The 24,156-nt window shown below is 43.4% G+C and overlaps 1 protein-coding gene across 1 annotated transcript in view; it reads left to right on the plus strand.

The window, feature by feature from the left end:
- Positions 1-24,156, plus strand: part of smarcb1b (SWI/SNF related BAF chromatin remodeling complex subunit B1b) — a 25,474-nt gene continuing 1,318 nt past the window's right edge. The window contains exons 1-8 of the mRNA XM_031878447.1: positions 1-617; positions 4,157-4,268; positions 12,850-12,958; positions 13,399-13,536; positions 14,976-15,103; positions 15,234-15,400; positions 19,730-19,920; positions 20,168-20,299. Of these exons, the coding sequence (XP_031734307.1) occupies positions 528-617; positions 4,157-4,268; positions 12,850-12,958; positions 13,399-13,536; positions 14,976-15,103; positions 15,234-15,400; positions 19,730-19,920; positions 20,168-20,299 (1,067 nt within the window). The 5' untranslated portion in view covers positions 1-527. The remainder of the gene's footprint in view (positions 618-4,156; positions 4,269-12,849; positions 12,959-13,398; positions 13,537-14,975; positions 15,104-15,233; positions 15,401-19,729; positions 19,921-20,167; positions 20,300-24,156) is intronic.

Here is a 24,156-nt window from a genome sequence, read left to right on the forward strand (position 1 = left end):
CATGTGTTTTATTTTGATCTCACTAAATATTAAGTACTTATTGTAATATAGCAAATGGGATTTAAAATTTGACTAATCCCCAATGAAATGGAAATGCCATTTTAATATTGTCTTTGCGGATAAACGTGGGTTAAATCTAGTCTCACTTTAGATCGATAGGGGGCGGTAGTGGTCTTTGGAAATTGTTCCTCTACATTGAAACGAAGAGTAAGACCAATGCAGCGTTCGTGATTTTCGAAAAGAAACTTCAACAAAGACTTAGAAATCCACATCACAGATGTGGATTAATACACTTTCTAAAGAGGGACGTGTCCAGCATTAGTTGTAGTCTTAGTATGTTTTGCCCTCTCCTTATGCAGCTATACACCTATTTGGTCGACATTGTCCTTGCTGGAGTTTTTAAATGCAGAAAACTGAAGTGAACGCAATTGTCAAGGACACCCTGATTTCCCATTTTTATCATAGGTCACAAACGCATCTGGAGAAGAGAAGGCTGCTTAAAATAGCTGCTTAATGACTGCGTGAAGATGCAATTGGCTCTTAGTAAAACGTTTGGCCAGAAACCAGTTAAATTCCAATTGGAGCAAGATGGAGACTTTTACATGGTTGGGTCAGAGGTATGTGACTATCTATTCATTTACTTTGAAAGCTTGGTACCCTAAGGTTAGCCTCAGTTGTCTATTCTTCTGGCTAGTTGATGCTAGCATGCTAACCCAGTCCCATTGATGGTTTCTTAACAAAGAAATACCTAAAAACGAAGAACGGGATATTATCGGCTAAAGTAAGGCCAGCAACCGGCAGGTGAAACATCATTTATATGTTCAAAACCAAATAAGTTAACAGAATATCTTGTGCTGTCTTGCAGTAACGTTAACTTGTAATTCCAGTCTAGTATAACGTTAGTTGTTTTAACGTTAGATCACCAACGTTACATCAACATGAAGTAACGTGCGAACTCAGTCTGTCGCCACGTCTGATATTTGAACATACCAATTGTAAAGCTAAACCATATATGTCTACAGTAGTGACGCCTCTACGTCACTATGCTATACTAACTATGGATGTTTGAGAGAGCAGGAACCCTAACACCAGGTCTTGGGGCCATAAATGAGTGAGTATTAAAGGAGGTCTACCCAGTAAGTGATCTTAGTCTTGGCTTTGAGGTGCTCACTGTGTCTCACTGAACTAGATGCTCTGGAACAAAGAGCTTCTCGAACACTTTGATTTGTGTTGACATCCACAATATCAAAAGAAGGCAGAGACCCAGCACCCCCACCATGAAGCGTGGTGGTGCCTCACTGCAGCAGGCGCGTGAAGGCTTGACGTACAGAGACACCTTGGAGATATACCTGTGTCAGTAAAGTCTGTAAGAGAACTTCAACTGAGGAAGAGGTCCACCCGTGTACAGCTGATTGAGACCTATGCACATAGAATCAAGGCTGTAACTGCTGCCAAAGTTGCCTCTTCCCAATATTTACTTGAAAGGAGAGAAAGACTTTGCAATCAGTTATTTAACCTTTTATAACATCGTTTTTTTTCTCTGGTGATCAGTGTCAAAAAAGACTTATTATAGAATATAAACCATGACAGGGTCAGAGGAGAGTTGATACTTATATAGTATTATATTTGCATCATATTTTGCATGTTTGTGTTGTCCCGTAAGACAGACAGGAGGGTGTCACTCGTTTCAATTTGATGTTCCAATCGGAATTGATCAGCCAGAAAGACGGGCCCTCAAAGTGGACCCGCGTCGAGGCTCACGCTGCCTAAAGACACAGATATCTTCTACAAATATAAACAGGACTGTATGCTTCTCTCATCATTGGATAACAAACAAGGTGATTCACAATTTCAATACTTTTAGTCCAAATTTTTAAAAGAAATTTAAAAGAGAGCAAATTAGGGACTTTTTTTTTACCACAAATTTGAATTTGGTGGTCAAAAGTCACTGTGACCTCAATATCAGGGTTTGGGCCATAACTAAAAAATGAATACAATCATTGTGGAAACATTTCACACAAATGTCATAATAGGAAAGATTATGAAGTGATGACATTTTATAATCAAAAGATCAACTTCATTGTGACATAATGTTCTTCAAAATCACTTTTCTGGCCACTATTCAACGCCATAACTCAGATTGTGGCCATATTTAACTTTTACACAGAGACTGAATTGGTGACACTTATCTTGATTGGTGATTGTACAGATCTAATGTGGTGCCGGGTTGAAGATGTGTGGGAAGCGTCCACATTTTATCGATTGTAGCTTCTTTGCAGCAACATCCATATGTGAAGCATCGTCTACTGTCATGCTATCACTTCGTGGTCTATCAGAATCGGCTTTATTGGCCAATTATGTGAACACGTACAAGGGCTCTCTTTCTTTTTCTCTCAATTAACTTGCACGCCAATAGGCATACAGCAGATCAAGAACAGCAAAGTCAAGTCAAATCATTTGTTTATATATCAACACTTTCATTTATACATCCCTAATGTAAATCAAAAGCTTTTCCTCAAGGGGCCTCAGCCTGAAGAAGAGCAGCTCCCAGGCTTCCATTTTGTTCCTTATCCTTCTCTCTGCATCGAGCTGCCAGTCTGCCCGTCTGGTTGTAGAGAGGGTCAAGGTTTATCCAAGATGGTTTTATTTTGTCCCTTGTCCTCACTCTGCCGATCACTTAGCTGGCCTTCCTTAATCGCTTATTGAGAGACTGGTGACCTTCAGGTCTTGATGCAACCACCTGGTCACGAAGAACAGAACACTGACTACTGCAGCATGCTAGAAGACCTGTAGGAGTTTGTTGCAGAAATAACAGTCTGCTCTGTCCCACACTGAAGAGGGCTTCAGTGTTGTGAGTCCAGTCCAGTTTATTGATTTGTACCCCAAAGTTCTTTCACTTCACTTCCTCTCCCTGGATGAGGACCAGCACAGGGTGCTCCTGTTCCTCTGGTAGCTCATAGCTTTTACTGATGTTGAGCTTCAGGTGACAAAACCTCTCCGTCAGTCCTCTGTACTTCTCTGTTAAAATAGTTAATTCGAGCTGTGGTCTGTTGTTTCATGTCATCCGACATGTCTTCAATTCCTCTACTTAGTATCATACCTATTAACAGAGGTATAGTTTTCAGTTTATCCTCTGCAGATATTAGCATTAACGGCAAATATTGTTAAGGAGTGGCTGCACGGTGGTGTAGTGGCTAGCACTGTCACCTCACAGCAAGAGGGACACGGGTACTGGCAGCGCGGGTTCCCTCCGGGTTCTCCGGCTTCCTCCCACAGTTCAAAGACAGGCAGCTTAGGTTATTTGGAGACTCAAAATTGCCCGTAGGTGTGAATGTTTGTCTGTCTATATATGTGGCCTGCGGTAAACTGGAGCCCTGTCCAGTGTACCCCGCCTTCGCCCAATGTCAGCTGGGATCGGATCCAGGGACCCTGAATAGGATAAGCGGTTTGGATAATGGAATGGAATTGTTAAGGAGTGTGAATAGACGGCACTCCGCTGCATAATCACCTTCAAAATAAAAGCACAGGATTTTTTAAAAATATTTTCTTCAGGCAATGACCCACTTTTGGGTCGCGACCCACCAGTTGAGAATCACTGTCCTAAAGGGAAGCTCTTTACCAGGCACGAGGAAGCTTCATCACTTTCAACCCATTTCCAAGTTTTGCTCAGTGTTTTTTACATTTAAAAAAAAATTGAATTGTTAATGATAACTTCCCTAACCCTATAACATATTTTAAAAGTAAAAAAAATACCAAAAGTATTGAATTTGTAAATAAGCGATAAACAGAGAACCATACTGATGTTTATTTTTGAAGAAGATATCTGTATTTACAGAGGGTGGTCATCCAATATGAACCAGCTGTGAGGGCCCCTGTCTCCTGCTTATTGTGGTTTATCAAACCACATTATAACACTCTCTCATATCGTCAACCTGTAGGCAAAGAATGGGGTGAGGTCAGAAAGTGATTTTTGTTTTTGGTGGAAAGCCCCAATAACAACTTGTCTTAGAAACTTGTAGCACCACAAAACCTGGATGGTTAGTTTATTTTGAGGCCTTGTGTGCAAATATTAAAAACGATTTAATCTGCAGAATGTTTTTTGTAGTTTATTTCATTTTGGTTGTCTAAAGGTAAACGATCTGCCTTTCTTCCCCAGGTTGGAAACTACCTGCGCATGTTCAGAGGCTCTCTGTATAAACGATATCCATCTTTATGGAGGAGGCTGGCCTCGGTGGAGGAGAGGAAGAAGATCGTAGCATCATCACATGGTGAGTGGTGTGTCTTTGTTTGTTTTTCACCTCTGGACCAAAATCAAGTCATTTGGGATTACTCGTCTGTAATGTCCATAGGTTGTTTAAGATAAGATAGACTTTATTGTCCCGAAGGAAATTTGTCTTGGAAACATACATACAGTTTATAAGGTTTATATTTAATAATTGCAGCTATAAACAATTTTAACAAAATAAATTTGAACGAGTGACCAGCCAGACTAGTGACTTGTCAACTAGGGGTGGGAATGACCAGAGGTCCCGCGATACGATATTATCACGATACTGCGATGTTATCACGATACTGCCATATTCTGAGTATTGCGATAACATATATTGCGATTTATTACTTTTTTCAACTTCAAATTATGAAGGAAAACTGTGTCAACATGTTTTATCTAACAAGATAAAGTTTTCAGTCTGTTCATCTCACTTCAATCATTTTTATTGCAGTAAAATAGGATTGTCAAGCAGACAGACTGACCAACAATGTCATAAATGTTGCAGGAACCTGACAAACTGAACTGTTTGTATTACTACATAGTCCAACTTAACTAAATGCAAACATGTCTATAAGACTTATATAACTCAGTATAACTTGCGATGCGTGGACGTCGAGGGCAGAGAGCCAGTTATGCGCCGCACTCTCCCCATGAGCCTGGCTACTGTTGGCAGATTTAACGCCTGTTGTGAGGCCAGATTGAGAGGGTGAGCGAAACACTTCACATGCAGGAATCCCGCTAAATGAACGGCAACGCCCACGTTAGAAGCGTTGTTACAACCACCAGGTTTTTGTCGGCAATCCCCCATCTTGTGCTGCATTTAGCAGGAGGTCTGTAATGTTTGCCCCGCTGTGACTTACGTGTACTGCTCTAGTTTGGAGAACGTGAGACAGCAGTCGCCAGTCCTCTGAGATATTGTGCTGTTATAGTCACATAGGAATCCACTGCGCTTGACGTCCACGCATCGCAAGTTAATGCAACTTTTTCTGCTGTACTCAAAGATTCCTCAACTTTAAGCTTCGCTTCTCTGTAGAACTTGGGCACGGATGTGTCGGTGAAAAAACGCCGCGACGGTGTCATATCCATGTGTCATATTCATGTCCTTCTTCCCTTCCTTGTTAAAAAAATCCAAAATAAGTCCAGACGTCTGATTTAAACGCGGACGCTGCATTTCTGATTTCTTTCTCCGATGTCTCTATCTTTGTTTTGACCAACTTCCTACCAATCACGCTGACCCGGCACCTCTGCTGACCTCACTAGAAAACAACTCGGCACCATCTAGTGGACTGAAAAAGCAATTGATTTGATTTTTCTAGTAAATTTTCTTTTATAGTTTTTATAATAAAAGATCGATACTTGGCGTCCGTGTATCGATACAATATCACCACGCAAAATATCGCGATACTATATCGATTTTTTCCCCCACCCCTATTGTCGTATGTAGGTCGTGGTTACACTTTTCTTTCCAATAGGACTTCTGTCATCTGACCACGCTGCACGCTCCCACATCTCATCTTGGCTCACTGAGATCTGATCTGCTGGGTCACATGCTGAGGTTGCCAGGCTCACACTGAGTTCAGATCTCAGTGATGTATGGACAGCGTGTGGACACAGTCTGGACAACTTATCAAAAGTCTCCATCATCTCCCCCACACAGTTCCTCTCCCGAGGAGAGCAAAGGGAAGAGAGGAACACCTGGCTGACCACTGCTGTCTGAGTCCTGTTAAGTTACTGCTCATGAAAACAAAAGCTTTTGAATAAAGAAAACGACAGGGGATGTCGACTGTCAAATTCGGTGATGATGGGGAAACAACAGAACTGGAAAATCCTCCTGCTCACCTTGAACAAGTAAAACTAGTTTGTAGGCTGGAGAACATTTGGAGACTGCAGCAGTATGAAGGCAAATCAATGTCAAAATCCGTGAGCATGAAGGAGATCTGCGAGCGTCTGTGTAGAGGTTCGTGCAACTCAAACAGCAGCTCACGCAAATTACTTTTGCAAGCGCGAGCTAACTTAAAGCCTGCAAGGACAAAACCATGCTTAGAGCAAGGAGTGCCTCCTGGTGCACCACTTCTATCACTGCTCTATCGCTCGCTCGCGGTTTTCTTTTTGACACTAAGTGGGCAGACCCAGTCGCCATTGTATCACCAAATTGAATTGGTTACAATCCTCATCGTTGGATTGGCCGAATATCACTCCAGACACAGATGCTAGGTGGCGCTATACAGGTGGTTTTCAATCCGCCATTAAACACTACTCCTCTACATCTCAGAGGTACATATTGTACTTTTTACTCCATTACACCTCAGAGGTACATGTTGTACTTTTTACTCCACTACATCTCAGAGGTACATATTGTACTTTTTACTCCACTACATCTCAGAGGTACATATTGTACTTTTTACTCCATTACACCTCAGAGGTACATGTTGTACTTTTTACTCCACTACATCTCAGAGGTACATATTGTACTTTTTACTCCACTACATCTCGGAGGTACATATTGTACTTTTTACTCCACTACATCTCGGAGGTACATATTGTACTTTTTACTCCACTACATCTCGGAGGTACATAATGTACTTTGCTGTACTGGCGCTGCAAACATTTGATGATCTTGTAGAATACGATGCATTGCTGTAGATTAAACTAACCAACAGTATATAAATTAGTTAAAAACATGCAGCATACACGTTAATGCAGCAATAATATACTGTATAACCTAAAACATCAGATATAATAGTAACACTGACATGGAACATTTTACTGCACGGGTACTTTTAATGTCAGTACTTAAAGTAATATTTTGCCGATAATATCATACTTGACTGAGTTTCTGAATGCAGGTGTTTTACTCGTAGTGTCAGTGATTTAAGTTTGGTTAATATACAAACAGTGTGGCGAGGGAGGCACTGTTTGTTATGACATCTGCTCTGGCTCCATATACTGGTGTTTGATAAAACATCACACAGGGAAAACTGTCCAGCATACAGGATACCTACTGTTGGGGATTCGACCCCTGAGTTGCTGATTTAAAGATGATTATTGACCACTACAGGGTTCCGGTCAGAGAACACGCAGACATCTGTTTGATCCATACGTTTCTGTATTCAGTCTTATAGTTTGTTGACAGATTTACAGATGATGAATGAGTTTGAACAATAGATGACCGATGAATGACCGAGTTTCTGAAATAAACACAGAAAACGAATTATAGAACTGAAATACTAGCAATAGTAAACTCTTAAAGCAAACACACATACATTCAAAGAATACAGGCTTGCTAGCCAGGTTAGCCACTTAGCTCAACTTTGGGCTATTATTTCGATGGCTAATTACATGATAAACACTGACAGTAAATGCACTTAAAAACATTAAGTACAACAACAAACGGAACAGTTACGCCACATAGCTTCAGATTTACACTTCTATCACTTACATCGTCAATGACTCGGATCTAATTCGACCGTTGGTCCTACGTAAGATCTACCGTTAGCGGAAGCGGAAACAGTCCGCAACGTCCAATACAATTTCAGAATAAAAGCTCCGTAACTTTATCGTCTTTGTCTGTGAAGAATTCACAACAGCCGCCCCCACATTTGAGCAGCAAATGTGTAATAACAGGAATTCTTCATGCATCATTAGCATCATCCCTGAGCTCAGGGAGCTGGATCAGACGAGCAACAGGTCTTGTGTAGACTTTACCATTCACCAGGACCTCTGCGGTCCTGATACATCCGTCTTGACTAGGGACTGTCTTACATACTTTCCCAATGGGCCACTGAGCCCTGGGAAGCGATGGATCAACGATCAGAACGACTGAGTCCACAGCAATGTTATCAGCGGCCTTCTGCCACTTCTGCCTTGTCTGAAGAGTGGGCAAATAGTTCCGGGTGAACTGAATCCAAAACTGGTCCACAAGCGTCTGACAGTGGCGCCATCTCCGCCTTCCCATGCCTGCGGGGGCATAGACAACTTGAGGCAACGATGCATCCCGCCGCCCCATGAGGAGGATGTTAGGAGTGATGGGGTCAGGGTCAGCGACATCAGCTGACACATACCCTAGTGGTTTTGAGTTTAGGATGCCTTCGACCTCCACTAAAGTTGTGTAGAGGACGTCTTCAGAGACTGATTGGCTCCCAACTGCGACTTGAAGGCCGGCCTTTATGGAACGAACCTCTCTCCCATAAGAAAGGTGGACAGAGAAGCCTGAGGCGCTGTGGTGGCAAGTCCGCCATCTGTGGGACCTTGGGCTGAGCTCGCCAGCGTTGGCAGGATGGACACTTGAGCTGGTGGTGTCTGACAGCTTGTCGTCCTCGCAAGATCCAATACTGCCTTCACAGTTCTGCATACACCCGCTCCGTACCTGGATGAAGCAGACGTTCGTCCATGTGTTTGATGAGGAGCTTTGTTGCTGGGTGCTTTGGATCGAGCACAATCGGATGGATCTCTCCTAGGTCTGTGTTCTGCAGCCTTCGCAGCCACCCTCCTACTCGGACCAAGCGGCTGTGGTTTTGCACCGGTTTCTGTGCTTCGAGAGCGGTGACCTCTTTTGGGAAGCTATGGGCTTGACACTTCCTCAGCAGGAGAATCTCCGCATCCTGGGGGTTAGTAGTTTGATGGTATTTCTGACCCTCGGCCACCCCTTGAGCACCCTGGCTTGCTTGACGAGTGGCCTCTACCAACTCCTTCCATGTACTGAACTGAGAAGCATCAGGGAGATTGTCCTTAGGTTCCACTGTTGTGAGGCCTCAGAATGTGATCAGCTGAACTCACTGCTGTAGCATGCTTAGGCTTCCTTGGCCAATGCTCAGCACTCTGGTTTAAGAATGGAGGCCCTTGACTCCAACGACCGGGCTCTGCCAGCTCCTCTGAATAGATAGCTGCCTTCTCCGGATCCTTCTTGAGCCGTTTCTCTGTGGCTCGCAGATGTGTTATGACTGAATGAGTCGAACTGTTCAGTTGAGGGGCTCCTCTCCTCAGGAGAGGGGTTGCATAGCGTTGAACACCTTCAGAGTTGACCCTCTGCGTCTTTGTGTCTAAGAGGTTCATGGCTTCTTGGTCCTCACGGGAACGAACTACCAATTTCTCGTTCCAAAAAGGCAGAACGTTAAGTTGCCACGACTTTTCCACGTTTCGGCACAAGAGGTCATTCGGAGGAACGACTGTGGTGAAAAGACATTGCTGCACTGCAGTTGGCTGGGATCCACACCTTTCAGCACCTTGCAAAGCCCATCCGAGGGCAGTGTGGATGGCAACAAGTCCACTGTTAGCTCCTCTACGTACCGGCTTAGTGGCAGTAATCAGATGTACGTGATCTGATCCAAGCAACACCATTGGACGGGCGTTAAAGAAAGACTTCAATGGGATCCCGCGCAGGTGAGTGTGTCGTCTTTGGAGTGTTTGCACTGGGTAGGTTTGCTCTACTAGGTCTAGGCCTTCAGCTGTGAATGCTCCCTGCACTTTGTAGTGCTTCTGTGGGTTATATCTGGGGGAGATTTCAAAGTTGACCTTTGACCCTTGTAGCTACGTTAGGTCTGTCCGCACTGTGCGTAGGGAAATAGTCTCAGACTCACCGGTCAACTGGAGCTGTTGGACAGCCTGTGGCAGGATGATAGTCCTCTGTGCGCCATCATCCAGGATAGCAAATGTCTCCATAGACCTGGACTTGTTGTGCAGCAGGATGGGGACTACTTTCAGCAGTACTTTGCTTGATGTAATGCTGGGTGTCAGGTAGACTCTGCTTTCTGTGGCCCCTGACTGTGAGTTGATGGTTCGACGCTGTGCTACACCGTGGAGGACTTGGAGGTGAATACCATTGCAGTCACTACAGGGTTTCTTGAGGTTGCACGACTCAGGTGCATGAGTACGTGCACATTTCCAGCAGCGCCTTCCCTCCGTTATCCACTTATCCAGATCAACTGCTGACTGCTCTGTGATACTGCGACAGCGACTGATATAATGTTCTTTGCTGTCACAGAAGAGACATTGTATTTTGAATGGTTTCTTGGATTGTGTGTGGTTACTGGAGGGACTCTGGGGCCCTGTACTGTGATATACAGAGACACCTTGAACTTTGCCTTTTGACGTGATCTTCTCCCTTCCATTTACTTGGGGGTTGTCCTGTTTGGTAGCGCTGCACCAATCTGCTGGACAGGCGCTGCTGTTGAGCTTTACCTTGAAGCCATACATTGAGATCTTGTAGGTTGTAGGGGTTGAGACTTGTGCTATTCAGCTTTCCCTGAACTTGTAAATACTCAATAAACCCATCTCTATGGTACTTTGGTAGCTTACTAAGTAAGCGGTCGACATGAGAGCAACAGTTTAGCTCCATACTCTTGGGTCCCTCTAAGGAGAGCAGCATAGTCACTAGGAGGTGGACTTGTAGGGCGAAACTCTGGAAGATGTGGGCATCACTAGGCTTCACATCTGGGGTGGTCAGAATGGCTGCTATCTCACTTTGTGCCAGCTGGTGTGGCTGGCCATACTGTAACTGCAAGGCTTGCATAGTTGCTGAGTATGGGTTTGGATGGTGGCGGCAAGACTGACCAATCATCTGCGCCTCGGGCAGCTTAAGATGTTCGAGTAGCACGTGATATTTATACTTCTCGGACAGTTCTGTATAAGGCTCGAGCAGATTGTCTACAGCCAGCTTCAGGTTAGCGATCTCCCTTTCGCAGTCAGTGGAGAAGTCGGGGATTTTGGGTGTTGGCACACCATATGCAGGGCGTTGTGGCAGACCAGAGCTGTATGGGGTCACAGTCTGACCTGATGGCAGCTGCATCTGATGAGCTGGAGATGAATTACCTCTGGGCGCAGAGAGTCTGCTGAAGTGGTGGTAGTGATGAAGGCACTGTAGCATAGTGAGGCGGGCCATGGCTGAAAAGGCCGTGAGGCATCACTTGTGGTGAGTGGTAATGCTGTGTGGCTGGATAGCTGTAAGAGACTGCTATAGGCTCATGCAGTGGAGAAGTAGCAATCGACTGTCCACGCGCTTGTCCTTCATCACCACGGTGGCGAGGCAGCCCTGAGGTATGAGGCTGCAGTGGGTCTGACTTAGTAGGGTACTGCTGGACCGGAGTAGGTGTCATCATGCCTGATGAAACTACAGAACACAAGTAGCCCAACCGCTCTGATGAGGCTGGAAGCACTGGGGTAAATGCAGAATTTAGTCTCTGGTCTCCTGCTATAGGAGCGTAGGCTCTAACTTCAGTCTCAACCTCTGGTCTCCCAGACATGTGTCCTGTTATATGTCCAATAGCCTGAGGCTCCGTGTCCTTAGCCTGCTCCTCTGTCGATGAAAGCAAGCTACTTGGGGAGAAGAGGGACATCTGGGGGTGAGGCACGGGAGATGAAGGTATTGATGGGGGTGTGGCACTCTTACTGGTGTCATGACCCTCGTCTATCTCTTCTTCCATCATGAAGGAAGAGATGTGTTCCAACAGCTCCTGACGACGACGTCTGGTTTCATACTGCTGGAGTTTGTGTGTTAGTTGAACCACTTCAGCGTCCTCTTCCTTCTCGTTCCTAGAGATGGATTCGATGAGTTGTTTAAGTGAAGTGCTGTTCAGCAGGTCATCGGAGCTGGGGCTGTGTGAGGCTGTGCGTCTGCCCAGATAAGAGGCTGTATCCGCTCGGCTACACTCTGCTGCGGCCGCTGCTCCTCTCTGCTCCTCTGTAGAATGGGAGGAAAGGGCAGGTCGCTGTGGATTGTAGGCAAGGACATAGTCCTCAAGATGTTTGGGGACGCGATGATGTCTCACATGACGCTGCTGATCTTCGAAATAAGGCTGATGGGTAGATCTATCTTCAGATGTCATCTTCTGTAGTAGTCAATTAATCCGGCTCGAAGGACCATTTGTTGGGGATTCAACCCCTGAGTTGCTGATTTAAAGATGATTATTGACCACTACAGGGTTCCGGTCAGAGAACACGTAGACATCTGTTTGAGCCATACGTTTCTGAATTCAGTCTTATAGTTTGACAGATTTACAGATGATGAATGAGTTTGAATAATAGATGACCGAGTTTCTGAAATAAACACAGAAAACGAATTATAGAACTGAAATACTAGCAATAGTAAACTCTTAAAGCAAACACACATACATTCAAAGAATACAGGCTTGCTAGCCAGGTTAGCCACTTAGCTCAACTTTGACACTCACAGTAAATGCACTTAAAAACATTAAGTACAACAACAAACGGAACAGTTACGCCACATAGATTCAGATTTACACTTCTATCACTTACATCGTCAATGACTCGATCTGATTCGACCGTTGGTCCTACGTAAGATCTACCGTTAGCGCAACCGGAAGCGGAAACAGTCCGCAACGTCCAATACAATTTCAAAATAAAAGCTCCGTAACTTTATCGTCTTTGTCTGTGAAGAATTTACAACACCTACCATGTTTAACCCCCAACAAAAAAAATCCCAAAACATTATGACAATGATAGCAACTGCATCAGTTAGAATCCTTCGCAATTATAGCCACAATGCATGTGAGATTCAGCAGTTAAGATGTGAGTAAAAGTTGACATGCATCTGTGTTTCTGTCTTGGCCATTGTCCATCTGTAGCCACTAGTGTTACTCTGCTGAAGGCATCAGAATGTGAAGAGATCTTCGAGGGTAATGATGAGAAATACAAGGCAGTGTCCATCAGCACAGAGCCCCCGGCTTACCTCAGGTAACTTCAATGAGACGATGGCTCATTTAGCATTTGTTGTGTTCTTGTTGTTGTTGTTGTTACATTTTCATTTTGTTTCCATTGTCCCAAAAAGAATGTGATTCAAGATGCACCTTGGTCTCAGAACACGAAGGAGCAGATGTGGGCCCCAAATACTTTTCACAGCACTGAAATTAGTTGTACCATAGTTAGATAACAGTTCACCAATTTTACAAACGGAGTATTAAAAAATCTATCCTGATGAATTCATGGTGATGTCTTCATAAGGGTTATCTCAGCGTGGGCTTGGAAACTACAAATTGATAACAGAAAGCCTGAGCCAGTCAGAAAAGTCAGGATATCTTAATCTGTTTCTTGTGAGTCCCTCAATTGAATGGAATTACAATACTTCATTTCTTGTCAACCCGTGTCAACCTTGTTTTTTTTCCCCTTTATATAAGGGAGCAGAAAGCAAAGAGGAGCAGTCAGTGGGTTCCCACACTGCCCAACAGCTCTCACCATCTCGATGCTGTGCCTTGCTCCACCACCATCAACCGCAACCGAATGGGCCGTGACAAGAAAAGGACCTTCCCTCTGTGGTAAGAAAGCTTTAAAACAAAAAGTGGAACTGTGTGGCACAAGCTCTGCATCTCTGTTATGTTGTGAAGCAATATATCCTCAGGCTAAAGGTAGCTCCTAACTGGTCAAGTCAGGAGAAACTCCGAGAGATATTGAAAGAGATCTCTTTCTAAAAGGATTCCACTTGCGTTTGTGGCCAGATAAATAGGTCTTTCAATGCACATATGGGCATTTGAAAGTGATATTAAAGGAATAATTCACCCACATAATGAACATTTGTATAACAATTACACTCACCCCGTGTTAGCTTGAATTCTTGAAGAGAACTTTTTTTTTTTGCATGCCTCCACAGTTAACAAAAAAGACAAAATCTTGATGAATTGAGGTAAATGTGGGCAGCAATATTATATCAAAATATCTCTCACACAACTCTTGCAGTATAATCCACGTCTAATTTATCCTGCGTAGCATCATTACCTCCCAAACACACGCATCTTCGATGCGGGAGGAAGCTTGTTAACGTTAGCTGTTAGCAGCCGGTGGGCAGCACAGCCCTGCAAAGCTAATGTTATTTCAGGTTGTTTTGAGCTTCATAATGATGTGTTCAAGAGACTATTTTGGTTATGCTGTGGAAACGCTGTGGACACACCCCGATGTCACGTCACATGGTAGCACATGCAGGTTTGATGACAATACATATCTTTGCTTTCTTCCCAACTGGTTTTTTAATGGTTGAATAATGTTAAATTGGTTAGAATGTTAGGTTCTGTTGCTAAAATTGACGTGCTTGCTAGCTTGTTTCAGCTGCAAGGTTAAACATTTGTGATTCAAATTTGGCAAAGGGCAGTGGTTTGAAATGTGTGTTGGGCATGGTTGAGAGAGTTTGATAGTAGATGGATAATGAATGGGAAGTCAGTCAACGCGATGAATAGTAGCCCTAAATACTGGCTAACTACTTTTTTCTGTGCTAGCATTGTCCTTTTAAAGCAATGCTGCATTGTTATGGTAAAATTCAGGCAGCAATGGTTAGTTTAATTTATAAGAAAGAGGATTTAGTGTATATATCATACCAGCTAGATCCCTGAAAATGATCTCTAGAAAAGAGTGGGAACCCTGACTACGTCTTCGTCCTCTCACGTTGGACTGAGGACAGACTGAACGCCACAGTGACTCACTATCGCCTCTTGAGGTACAAGTGGTATGAAAAGACAGGATGGGCCAGGGCTAGCTGGTTAGCATGCTCATTTCAGTAGATATCTCACAATACATAGCCATCCTTGACTTCATGTTCACTGTAATATCTTCACATTCCGTTGATGATGTTGGTTAATTAAAAAATAAATGTTTAAACCAAAATTCTGGCCAGATCTTACACATTGCATATTTTTTTGAAGACAATTTATAATTCCTCGGATACACAATAATAATGCAACATTGAGGTTTTCTGTGTCTTGCTCAGCTTTGATGACCACGACCCTGCAGTGATCCATGAGAACGCAGCCCAGGTAGAGGCGCTGGTTCCCATTCGTCTAGACATGGAGATTGACGGACAGAAACTGCGAGATGCCTTCACGTGGAACATGAATGGTTAATACATACGTCAACTAGCTTACCAACATCCAAAGCATACAGTATTGTCTACCGTTTAATTTTTCTGATATGTAAAGTTATTCAATTTTAGAACTTTCTCTAACCCTCCCAATCCGTCCCTCTTCAGAGAAACTGATGACCCCAGAGATGTTTGCAGAGATTTTATGTGATGACCTGGACCTAAATCCTCTGGCCTTCGTCCCCGCCATTGCCTCAGCCATTCGTCAGCAGATTGAGTCCTACCCCACTGACAGCATACTGGAAGAGCAGGCAGACCAGAGAGTTATCATCAAGGTGCGTGCTGAACCAAAGGAACAATTCCTCAGGGAATAGCAGGTGGCTTAGCAGGAACATACTAGACCAGGGTTTGTTAGGTCATTTTCTTTTCATTGACTAAAGTCAATGAAAAGAATGTCCAGTTTAGTTTAGAACATTGCAACACACCATCAGAGACAAACGTACTTTGCTGTTGGCTTGCTAAAGTTCCCTCGGATGCAGTGACACAAAATGGATAGTTTAAAGCAAAAAGTGATGTGGGAGACAACCCTACACCTTTTAAATGCTCCAAAGCGTGTGGTGAGGAAATGTGACCCTGAATACATTCAATTTGGATTCATAATGGCAAGAAGATGGTAAGAAGAATATTTATACTGCGGAAACGTAGCACCCACCCTCCAGTGCTCTCTCAGGTAAACACTGTTAGCTCTGTCAGCACTATCGCCGTTGTTTGCAAGGTTGTACAAAGAGTCAAAGTACAGGTTTAGCAAGGCGGTGAGAAATGCTAAACGACTGTACTCTGAGAAACTGCAACATCAGCTCTCAGTCAATGACTCTGCTTCTGTCTGGAGAGGTCTCAGACAGATTACCAACTACAAGCCAAAAACCCCCCACTCCATGAACGACCTCCGCCTGGCAGACGAGCTGAATGAGTTCTACTGCAGATTCGAAAGACAATGGGACAGTCCTGACTCCATCCCCCACAGCCCCATCAACCAGCCCCAGACCACCAGCCCCCCTCCCCCAGCTCAGCAGGGGCCCATGCCTCTGTATCACCCATCCCAGCGCCCCCCCACCCCCCTCCCCAGTGACGACTCTCTCTATTCTGGAGAGTGACGTCAACAGGCTTTTTAAAAACAGAACCCCCGCAAAGCAGCCGGCCCAGACTTGGTCTCCCAATCCACCCTGAAGCATTGTGCTGATCAGCTGTCTCCGGTGTTCACAGACATCTTTAACACCTCCCTGGAGACATGCCACGTACCAGCCTGCTTCAAGGCCTCCACCATCATCCCTGTCCCTAAAAAAACCAAGGATCACAGGACTCGATGACTACAGGCCCGTCGCCCTGACCTCTGTGGTCATGAAGTCTTTTGAGTGCCTTGTCCTGTCTCACCTAAAAACCCTCACCGACCCACTCCTGGACCCCCTGCATTTCGCCTACAGAGCCAACAGATCTGTAGATGACGCAGTCAACATGGCCCTTCACTTCATCCTCCAGCATCTGGACTCCCCAGGAACCTACGCCAGGATCCTGTTTGTGGACTTCAGCTCTGCTTTCAACACCATCATCCCGTCTCTGCTGCATAGCAAGCTCTCTCGGCTGCAGGTGCCCGACTCCACCTGCAAGTGGATCACAGACTTCCTGTCTGACAGGAAGCAGCACGTGAAGCTGGGAAAGCACGTCTCAGCCTCCAGGACCATCAGCACCAGTTCCCCCCAAGGCTGCGTTCTTTCCCCTCTGCTCTTCTCCCTGTACACCAACAGCTGCACCTCCACTCACCAGTCCGTCAAGCTCCTGAAGTTCGCGGATGACACCACCCTCATTGGACTCATCTCTGGTGGGGATGAGTCCGCTTACAGGTGGGAGACTGACCACCTGGTGACCTGGTGCGGTCTGAACAACTTGGAGCTTAACGTTCTAAAGACAGTGGAGATGGTTGTGGATTTCAGGAAGAACGCAGCCCCACCAGCCCCTATCACTGTGTGTTACTCGCCCGTCGATGCGGTTAAGTCCTTCCGCTTCCTGGGCTCCATCATATCCCAGGACCTCAAGTGGGAGCTGAACATCAGCTCCATCACCAAGAAGGCTCAGCAGAGGATGTACTTCCTGAGGCAGCTGAAGAAATTCATCCTGCCAAAGTCAATGATGGTGCATTTCTACACAGCCATCATTGAGTCCATCCTCTGCTCCTCCATCACGGTCTGTTACGCTGCAGCCACTGCCAAGGACAAGGGCAGACTGCAGCGCATCATTCGCTCTGCTGAGGGGGTGATTGGCTGCAATCTGCCGTCCCTCCAGGACCTGTTCGCTTCAAGGACCCTGAAGCGAGCACGAAAGATTGTAGCCGACCCCTCTCACCCTGGACATGATCTGTTTGTGCCCCTTCCATCTGGCAGGAGGCTGCGGTCCATCAGAACCAAGACCTCACGCCACACAAATAGTTTCTTCCCGTCCGCAGTCGGGCTCATTAACAGAGCCTGGGTCCCCCACTGACTGTCATCCCCAGGACATTTCCTTCTGGGATCTCCCCTGCACATCCCTGTTTCTTTATTTAAACACTCTCGTCACTTTTAACATTTCACTTACACTTCACTTGTTTTACAGTCCTGTTATCTGTTTTGTTGTGCACTATATTTTATATTTTATAGTTTATTGTAAATTTAATGTTTCTATTTCTCGCAATGTGTTGATTGCTGACAGTTTAATGTTATTGTTTGTTAAATATTACGCACCAACCGCCACGATAAATTCCTTGTAGGTGCAAACTTCCTTGGCAATAAATGGTTCTGATTCTGATTCTGATTCCGGGTTAACACCGTTGACTGTGAGCCGGCGGCTCGCCTTCACCATGTTGAGAGCCGTTGAGAGGCAATCAAAATGCTCCCAATCTTGTGTCTTGCCCCTTTAATTTACGGGTTGAGAAACTCTGGTTTAGAAATTATTTATTTATAATTACCTTTTTATAAGGTCCATCCTACTATACTATTCTGCTACACATTTTGTTAGTATGGAAAATGTTCTTGCATTTGTCCTTTTTTTAATTTTTTTCAACAATACTTTTTAGCTTTCTTCTTCAATCTTTGAATCTTTTTTCAGGCTTACAAGGTGTAAAGTTTGGGTCATATGCAAACCATTTTCAAATTTCAAATTGAGGTGATAGCCCAGACGGGACTAAGACACGCCCAGAAGGGACTATCACCATGATTGATGATGTGATTTTATACATTTTGCAATAACAAACATTGCGATATATTACGATCAATAACCTTTTTTTCTGGTATTCCTTTTCCCATCGCTTGCTCAATTTCTTTCCATCTAGCGTCGGAGTTGGTTGTACACCAACATATTAAAGTTAGTTCAACAAATCTATGACAGTTTTTCAGAACTGGAAACCCACTTTATTCTCTGGTAGCTGTAGAGTTTTGTACCTTTCGCTAGCTTTCTTCCCAACCCGTTTGTATCTCAATATCAATTTGTCCCATTCTCGTTTATTTATTCTATTCATCTTAGTTGATTCTATGCGAGGCTCAGCAGTAGAGCGGATCGTTCTTCAATCAGAGGATCAGGTTCGATCCCCTGCTCCGCTACTCCATGTTGATGTGTCCTTGGGCACGACACTGAACCCCAAAATTGCTCCTGCAGGCTGTGCCTACGATCAGATGGCTCTGATGGGCAGCCTGCATGGTAGCCCCCCCATCAGTGTATGAATGGGTGAATGATGACATGCAGTGTTAAAGATCTTTGAGTGGTCGGAAGACTAGAAAAGAGAAGTACAGTCCATTTACCAGTTTACATTTTAATTGCACCTGTATGTCATACTGTATCTTGGGACAACTGTGATGGAAAAGGTCAATAAAAGTGAGCGAATCAAGCTCTCTGCTAAAATTGTGAAAATCTATGTAGAGCTCCACTAAAGTCATTCTGAAAATGTTTAATGTAGATTAGCTGAAGGCAGGGGCAGGTATGAAGTGAGTCAATAACCACTTAGTTTTCATAGCAACCAGCACACCTGTGTCTGCTAACTAAGCCTCCTGTCAATGCCACAGTTTTGAATATTTTCCAAAGATTAGACTGTTTTTGTTTTTTTAATTGATTGATGCAACATGTAGTTCTTTTTGTTTTTTTCCTCTTGTTTTACACCATTGCAGATGTAAAACCAGGTTATCCCTGTCTCTTCTCAGTCAGTCACTCCGACGCAAAATCATAGACCATAGACTTCAATTTCACTGTGAACCCCAAATAATCAAATATTACTGCCACCCTCCTACTTATATTGTTTTAATAAGTGAAATTATTATTGAAGTAGGTTCAACATTTTTAATCCAATTTAACATAAATCTAATTTACTGTGATATACGTATTTAGCTAGTATTTGATTTATTGAATTAGCCAAATAAAAATCACCCACTCTGCCCAAAGACTTTTAACGTCAGAGAGTCCGATTGAACTGAGAGAAGGGAGAAGAGATGCAGAGACAGAGGATGATGATGGTGATGATGATCCAGAGAATGGAAGATCGTCTGGGTTCAGGCAGATTTGAATCCACTGTAATTTTAAAGACATATTGCTAACAGCCGATTAAGTTGGTAAAAAACATGTAGTATTTGTTTTTCTCCATTCCTCAGCTGAACATCCACGTGGGGAACATTTCTCTGGTGGACCAGTTTGAGTGGGACATGTCAGAGAGAGAGAACTCGCCGGAGTCATTTGCACTGAAGCTGTGCTCTGAGCTCGGTCTGGGCGGAGAGTTTGTCACCACTATCGCCTACAGCATTCGCGGTCAGCTCAGCTGGCACCAGAGGACCTATGCCTTCAGGTAACTCAGCCACTCACGTCAACGGAGTCGGTAGAATCAATGGGGGCAGTGGTCTGAACACACTATGATTAAGGTAGACATAGAATGTATTGAAGAGGTTTGACTTCAAATTAATACGACAAACTTTCATTGACGTTGGAGGACATATAGTCTTATTCCTTATTTTCTATACCCATTACGAGCTGATGTACTTTGGTGTATTATGTTGGACTGATTCAGTACTGCCATGCTTGTAATGTGCTTACAGTGAGAACCCACTCCCGACAGTAGAGATCGCCATCCGCAACACAGGTGATGCAGACCAGTGGTGCCCCCTGTTGGAGACCCTCACAGATGCCGAAATGGAGAAGAAGATCCGAGACCAAGACAGGAACACAAGGTGACACAGTCGGATACAGATAGAATACTTGCGTTCATTCAATAAATATATATCTACTCCATTGTACCTATTGCCACACGAGGTTTGTTGTTTCAAGAGCTGTTGCTTAAATGACATTTAACAGAATAAAATTGACTGCTGTATATTGCTGGCTGCTTGAAGAAGGATGTTCTTCAGTAAACAGAAGGTCCAGTACAAGAACGCTCGAATGTAAATTAGATGTAATTTGGATGGTCAAGTATTAGGCATAGTATTGAAACAAATGGTGCAACAAATAAGCAATGACTAATTTGCAAGGTGCAAGTTAATTTAGTTGGTTTAACAAACTTGGCATGGTATTGGTATGGTGATGGTATGGTATGGTGTAGGTATGGTGTAGGTATGGTATGGTGTAGGCAGGGTAGGAAATTTACATATTTTTTAGGGGGCAATTTTTGCCCCCACTCACTGAAATCTAGGGGCATTTAAAAAGAATTGGGGGCACTTTTTGAAACTTGTGAAATAACATTTAACCTTTGTTCAAAATAATAAATATACTTATTTAGGCTTACAGTATATGAGCAATTGTGGATAATTATTCAGCTGTGGATAATTATTCGATCTCGATCATCAAGAATTATCAAAAGCGTTTTGATATCTCTTAGCGTTTAGAAGATATGGACCAATAAACTTCTTAGGTGCGTGGCTTAATATCAATACACATAACTTCTCAACCGTTTGTCCTAAAATTACAAAATTTGCAGCATATGTGCACATCGCATGCTGTAACATCCCCTGAGATTTGTTTTGCACTCAACCACTAGGGGGCACTACAGTAAACCCGCGAAGTTGTGCTTTTTGTCACTTTTTGCAGATTTCAGCCTTCGCACTTTGACGAACTCCTCCTAGAGATTTTAAGCAATGAACTTCTCCTTTGGTCAGGATGCTCTTAAGACCTTTGTGATTAAAAGTTATCAAAATCTAGAGTTTTCATCGAAGAACCGTGATGTGGCGTGGCGGCCATTTTGCCTCATTGTTTTTGAAAAAATAAGTTCTTATAAGTTGTTATAACTCCAAGGTACATTATCCAATCCGCACAAAACTTCTTATGCATGATGCTACTTCAAGCTTGAACATATTTCAATTGAAAAAATTTCAATAACTCATAGCGCCGCCTACTGGCGAGAGGAAATGTCATATTTTATACTTTTCTTTATTCCTCCTAGCCAGGTGACCTGATGAGTCTCAAATTTGGTACGGATAGCCTTAAGACATTGATGATGCATTATCATTAATATTGTGCATTTTGGATTAACGCTGTTGCCGTGGCAACGCATCGTTCGCCATGAAAAAGGAAGCTGATGGTTTAGTGACTTGGCATGCTCAAAAACTCATGGAACTTTGTACATGTGTTATAGGTCATTGGAAGAAATATTCTATATGATTTTTTTAATCGTCCGTTTTAAATTGCCTCTATAGCGCCCCCTACAATATTTCAAAACAGCAGCCCCAGCGCTACGTTTGAGCTACATGTATGAAACTTAGTAAGCACATGTATCCTATGGAGACTTAAATATAAGTCTCTTGGGACCATGCTCTAAACCCTACCGGAAGTCGTCCAGTTTCATTTATGTGTCATTTTTCAATAGATTTTGGCCTATTTCTAGTCGCTATACTTTAACGAACTCCTCCTAGGGACTTCATCAGATCCACTTTAAATTTTGTCAGTACCATGTCAAGACCGTTGTGATTAAAAGTTATCAAAAGCTTTACGTTTGACGGAATCGTTTAGCCGTAGCGGGCGGCTACTTTACGTGATTCCCCATGAAAAAAGCTGATGTAACTCAGCTGGACATATTCCAAACAGTCTCAAACTTCACATGCTTGATAACACTCATGGTCTGCGTTTTGTGACAAACTCCTCCAATTTACATTACTTTTACACCATGTGGTTTACACTTGACACAGAGCAACATAATGCATGTTTGCACGCGTTCTGTAGCACCAGGCAGCGGATACAGGAAGCATCAGAATATTTGCAAAGCATCATTTCCAGCATCCACGCAGGATTAAAAATGTCTCGCTCGTGGACACACCGTCCGACGGTCGCGGACGTTCTCGGACGCGCAGGCCGGAGTCCCGCCGGCACCCCCGACGCGCTGCAGATTGCGAGGGCCCGTTCATCGCTGCTCGCAGCTTTAATTTATTGTTATTATTACATTTTTAAACAACTATTAACAATTATTAAGTCAACGATGCCTTGATTACTTATACATCAGTCATTGTATGGAATTATTGAGAAAAATATTTTTGTAGCACCTCAAATATTGTGATATTACCCATTTTTGTCCTGAACATATGCATCAGTCATTGTGTGGAATTTTTGAGGAAAACATTTTTATAGCACCTTAAAAATTCAAAAAAAGTGCCATTTGAAGGTACAAATTCAGTTCAGAGTTGTTGCTTAGTAAAATATCTTAATTGACTGTCAGTCAGGTATTATTCATTTCCAGCAACCCTCAAATCAAAGAATAAAGACACTTTACGCACAATTTAGGCGTATTTTCCCTTTAACTCACGAGATGCAGTTAGCATGTTTTATACTTAACGTGAATATAATTCATTTAATCTAATTTCCATTATGCAATATGTATACTTTGTTGGCATCTTATTCTGAAAACCGGATGTTCGTCTGAAGAAACCGGATGTTGTCTCACGTTAATCTTTCAAAGTCCTTCGCTCCCTCCCGATCTGTGCCGTTTCAATGCGTTTACCATGAATTTCAGCATATAGGTGAACTAAAGTGCAAGTGTCTGCTGAGTTGACCGCAGTCTCGCAGTCACAGGTCTGATTAAGAAGCGCTCCATTTATTTATTTGTTTAGAACGTTTGGTTTTGCGTGTGCGTGAAGAACCATTCTATGGCAACTGCACCGGGTCATATAGGCTACGGTGTTTTTGACAAGTTCATTAAATTATCATTATTATCAGAGGAAATTATGGGGGCATTTTTTGCCCCTCTCCTAGTGATATCGGGGGCAAAATTATATTTCTTAGGGGCAGTTTTGCCCTTTGCCCTCGTGTATTTCCGACGTTGGGTGTAGGTATGGTGTAGGTATGGTATGGTGTAGGTATGGTATGGTGTAGGTATGGTATGGTGTAGGTATGTTATGGTGTAGGTATGGTATGGTGTAGGTATGGTATGGTGTAGGTATGGTATGGTGTATGGTGTAGTATGGTATGGTGTAGGTATGTTATGGTGTAGGTATGGTGTAGGTATGTTATGGTGTAGGTATGGTATGGTATGGTGTAGGTATGGTGTAGGTATGTTATGGTGTGGTGTAGGTATGGTATGGTATGGTGTATGGTGTAGGTATGGTATGGTGTAGTATGGTGTGGTGTAGGTATGGTATGGTATGGTGTAGGTATGGTATGGTATGGTGTAGGTATGGTATGGTATGCGTGCACAGAAACTGAAATAAGAGCGAGGGACAAAGAAAACAAACCTGAACAGATACAGTTCAGAATAAATGGGAATGTAATGTTCACAAGTAGTGAAAAAATAGGTGTATTTTTAAATCTATATAAAAAGTACCAATTACATCAATAAAATCAGAGGAACAAAATGTCTACATTCAAGTCAAATTTTCTGTAGGTTGTGAAAAATAGAAATGGTGCAAATGAATAAATACTGAATGGTTATAGATGGACTGGATGATTATGTACAGCATGTTTAAGTAAAGTATACTGTACAGATTTATTTATATCGGCAATGACGGATCATATGTACATATTAAACGTTAAGGGTTATTCACAGTGTTTGACTTATGTTATGGGAAGCTGGCCTGTTGAACCTCTCAAACTGCAGACAGACAAACAA

This window comes from Anarrhichthys ocellatus, unplaced genomic scaffold, assembly GCF_004355925.1.
Source record: "Anarrhichthys ocellatus isolate YVR2014 unplaced genomic scaffold, GSC_Weel_1.0 scaffold179, whole genome shotgun sequence".
NCBI lineage: Eukaryota > Metazoa > Chordata > Actinopteri > Perciformes > Anarhichadidae > Anarrhichthys > Anarrhichthys ocellatus.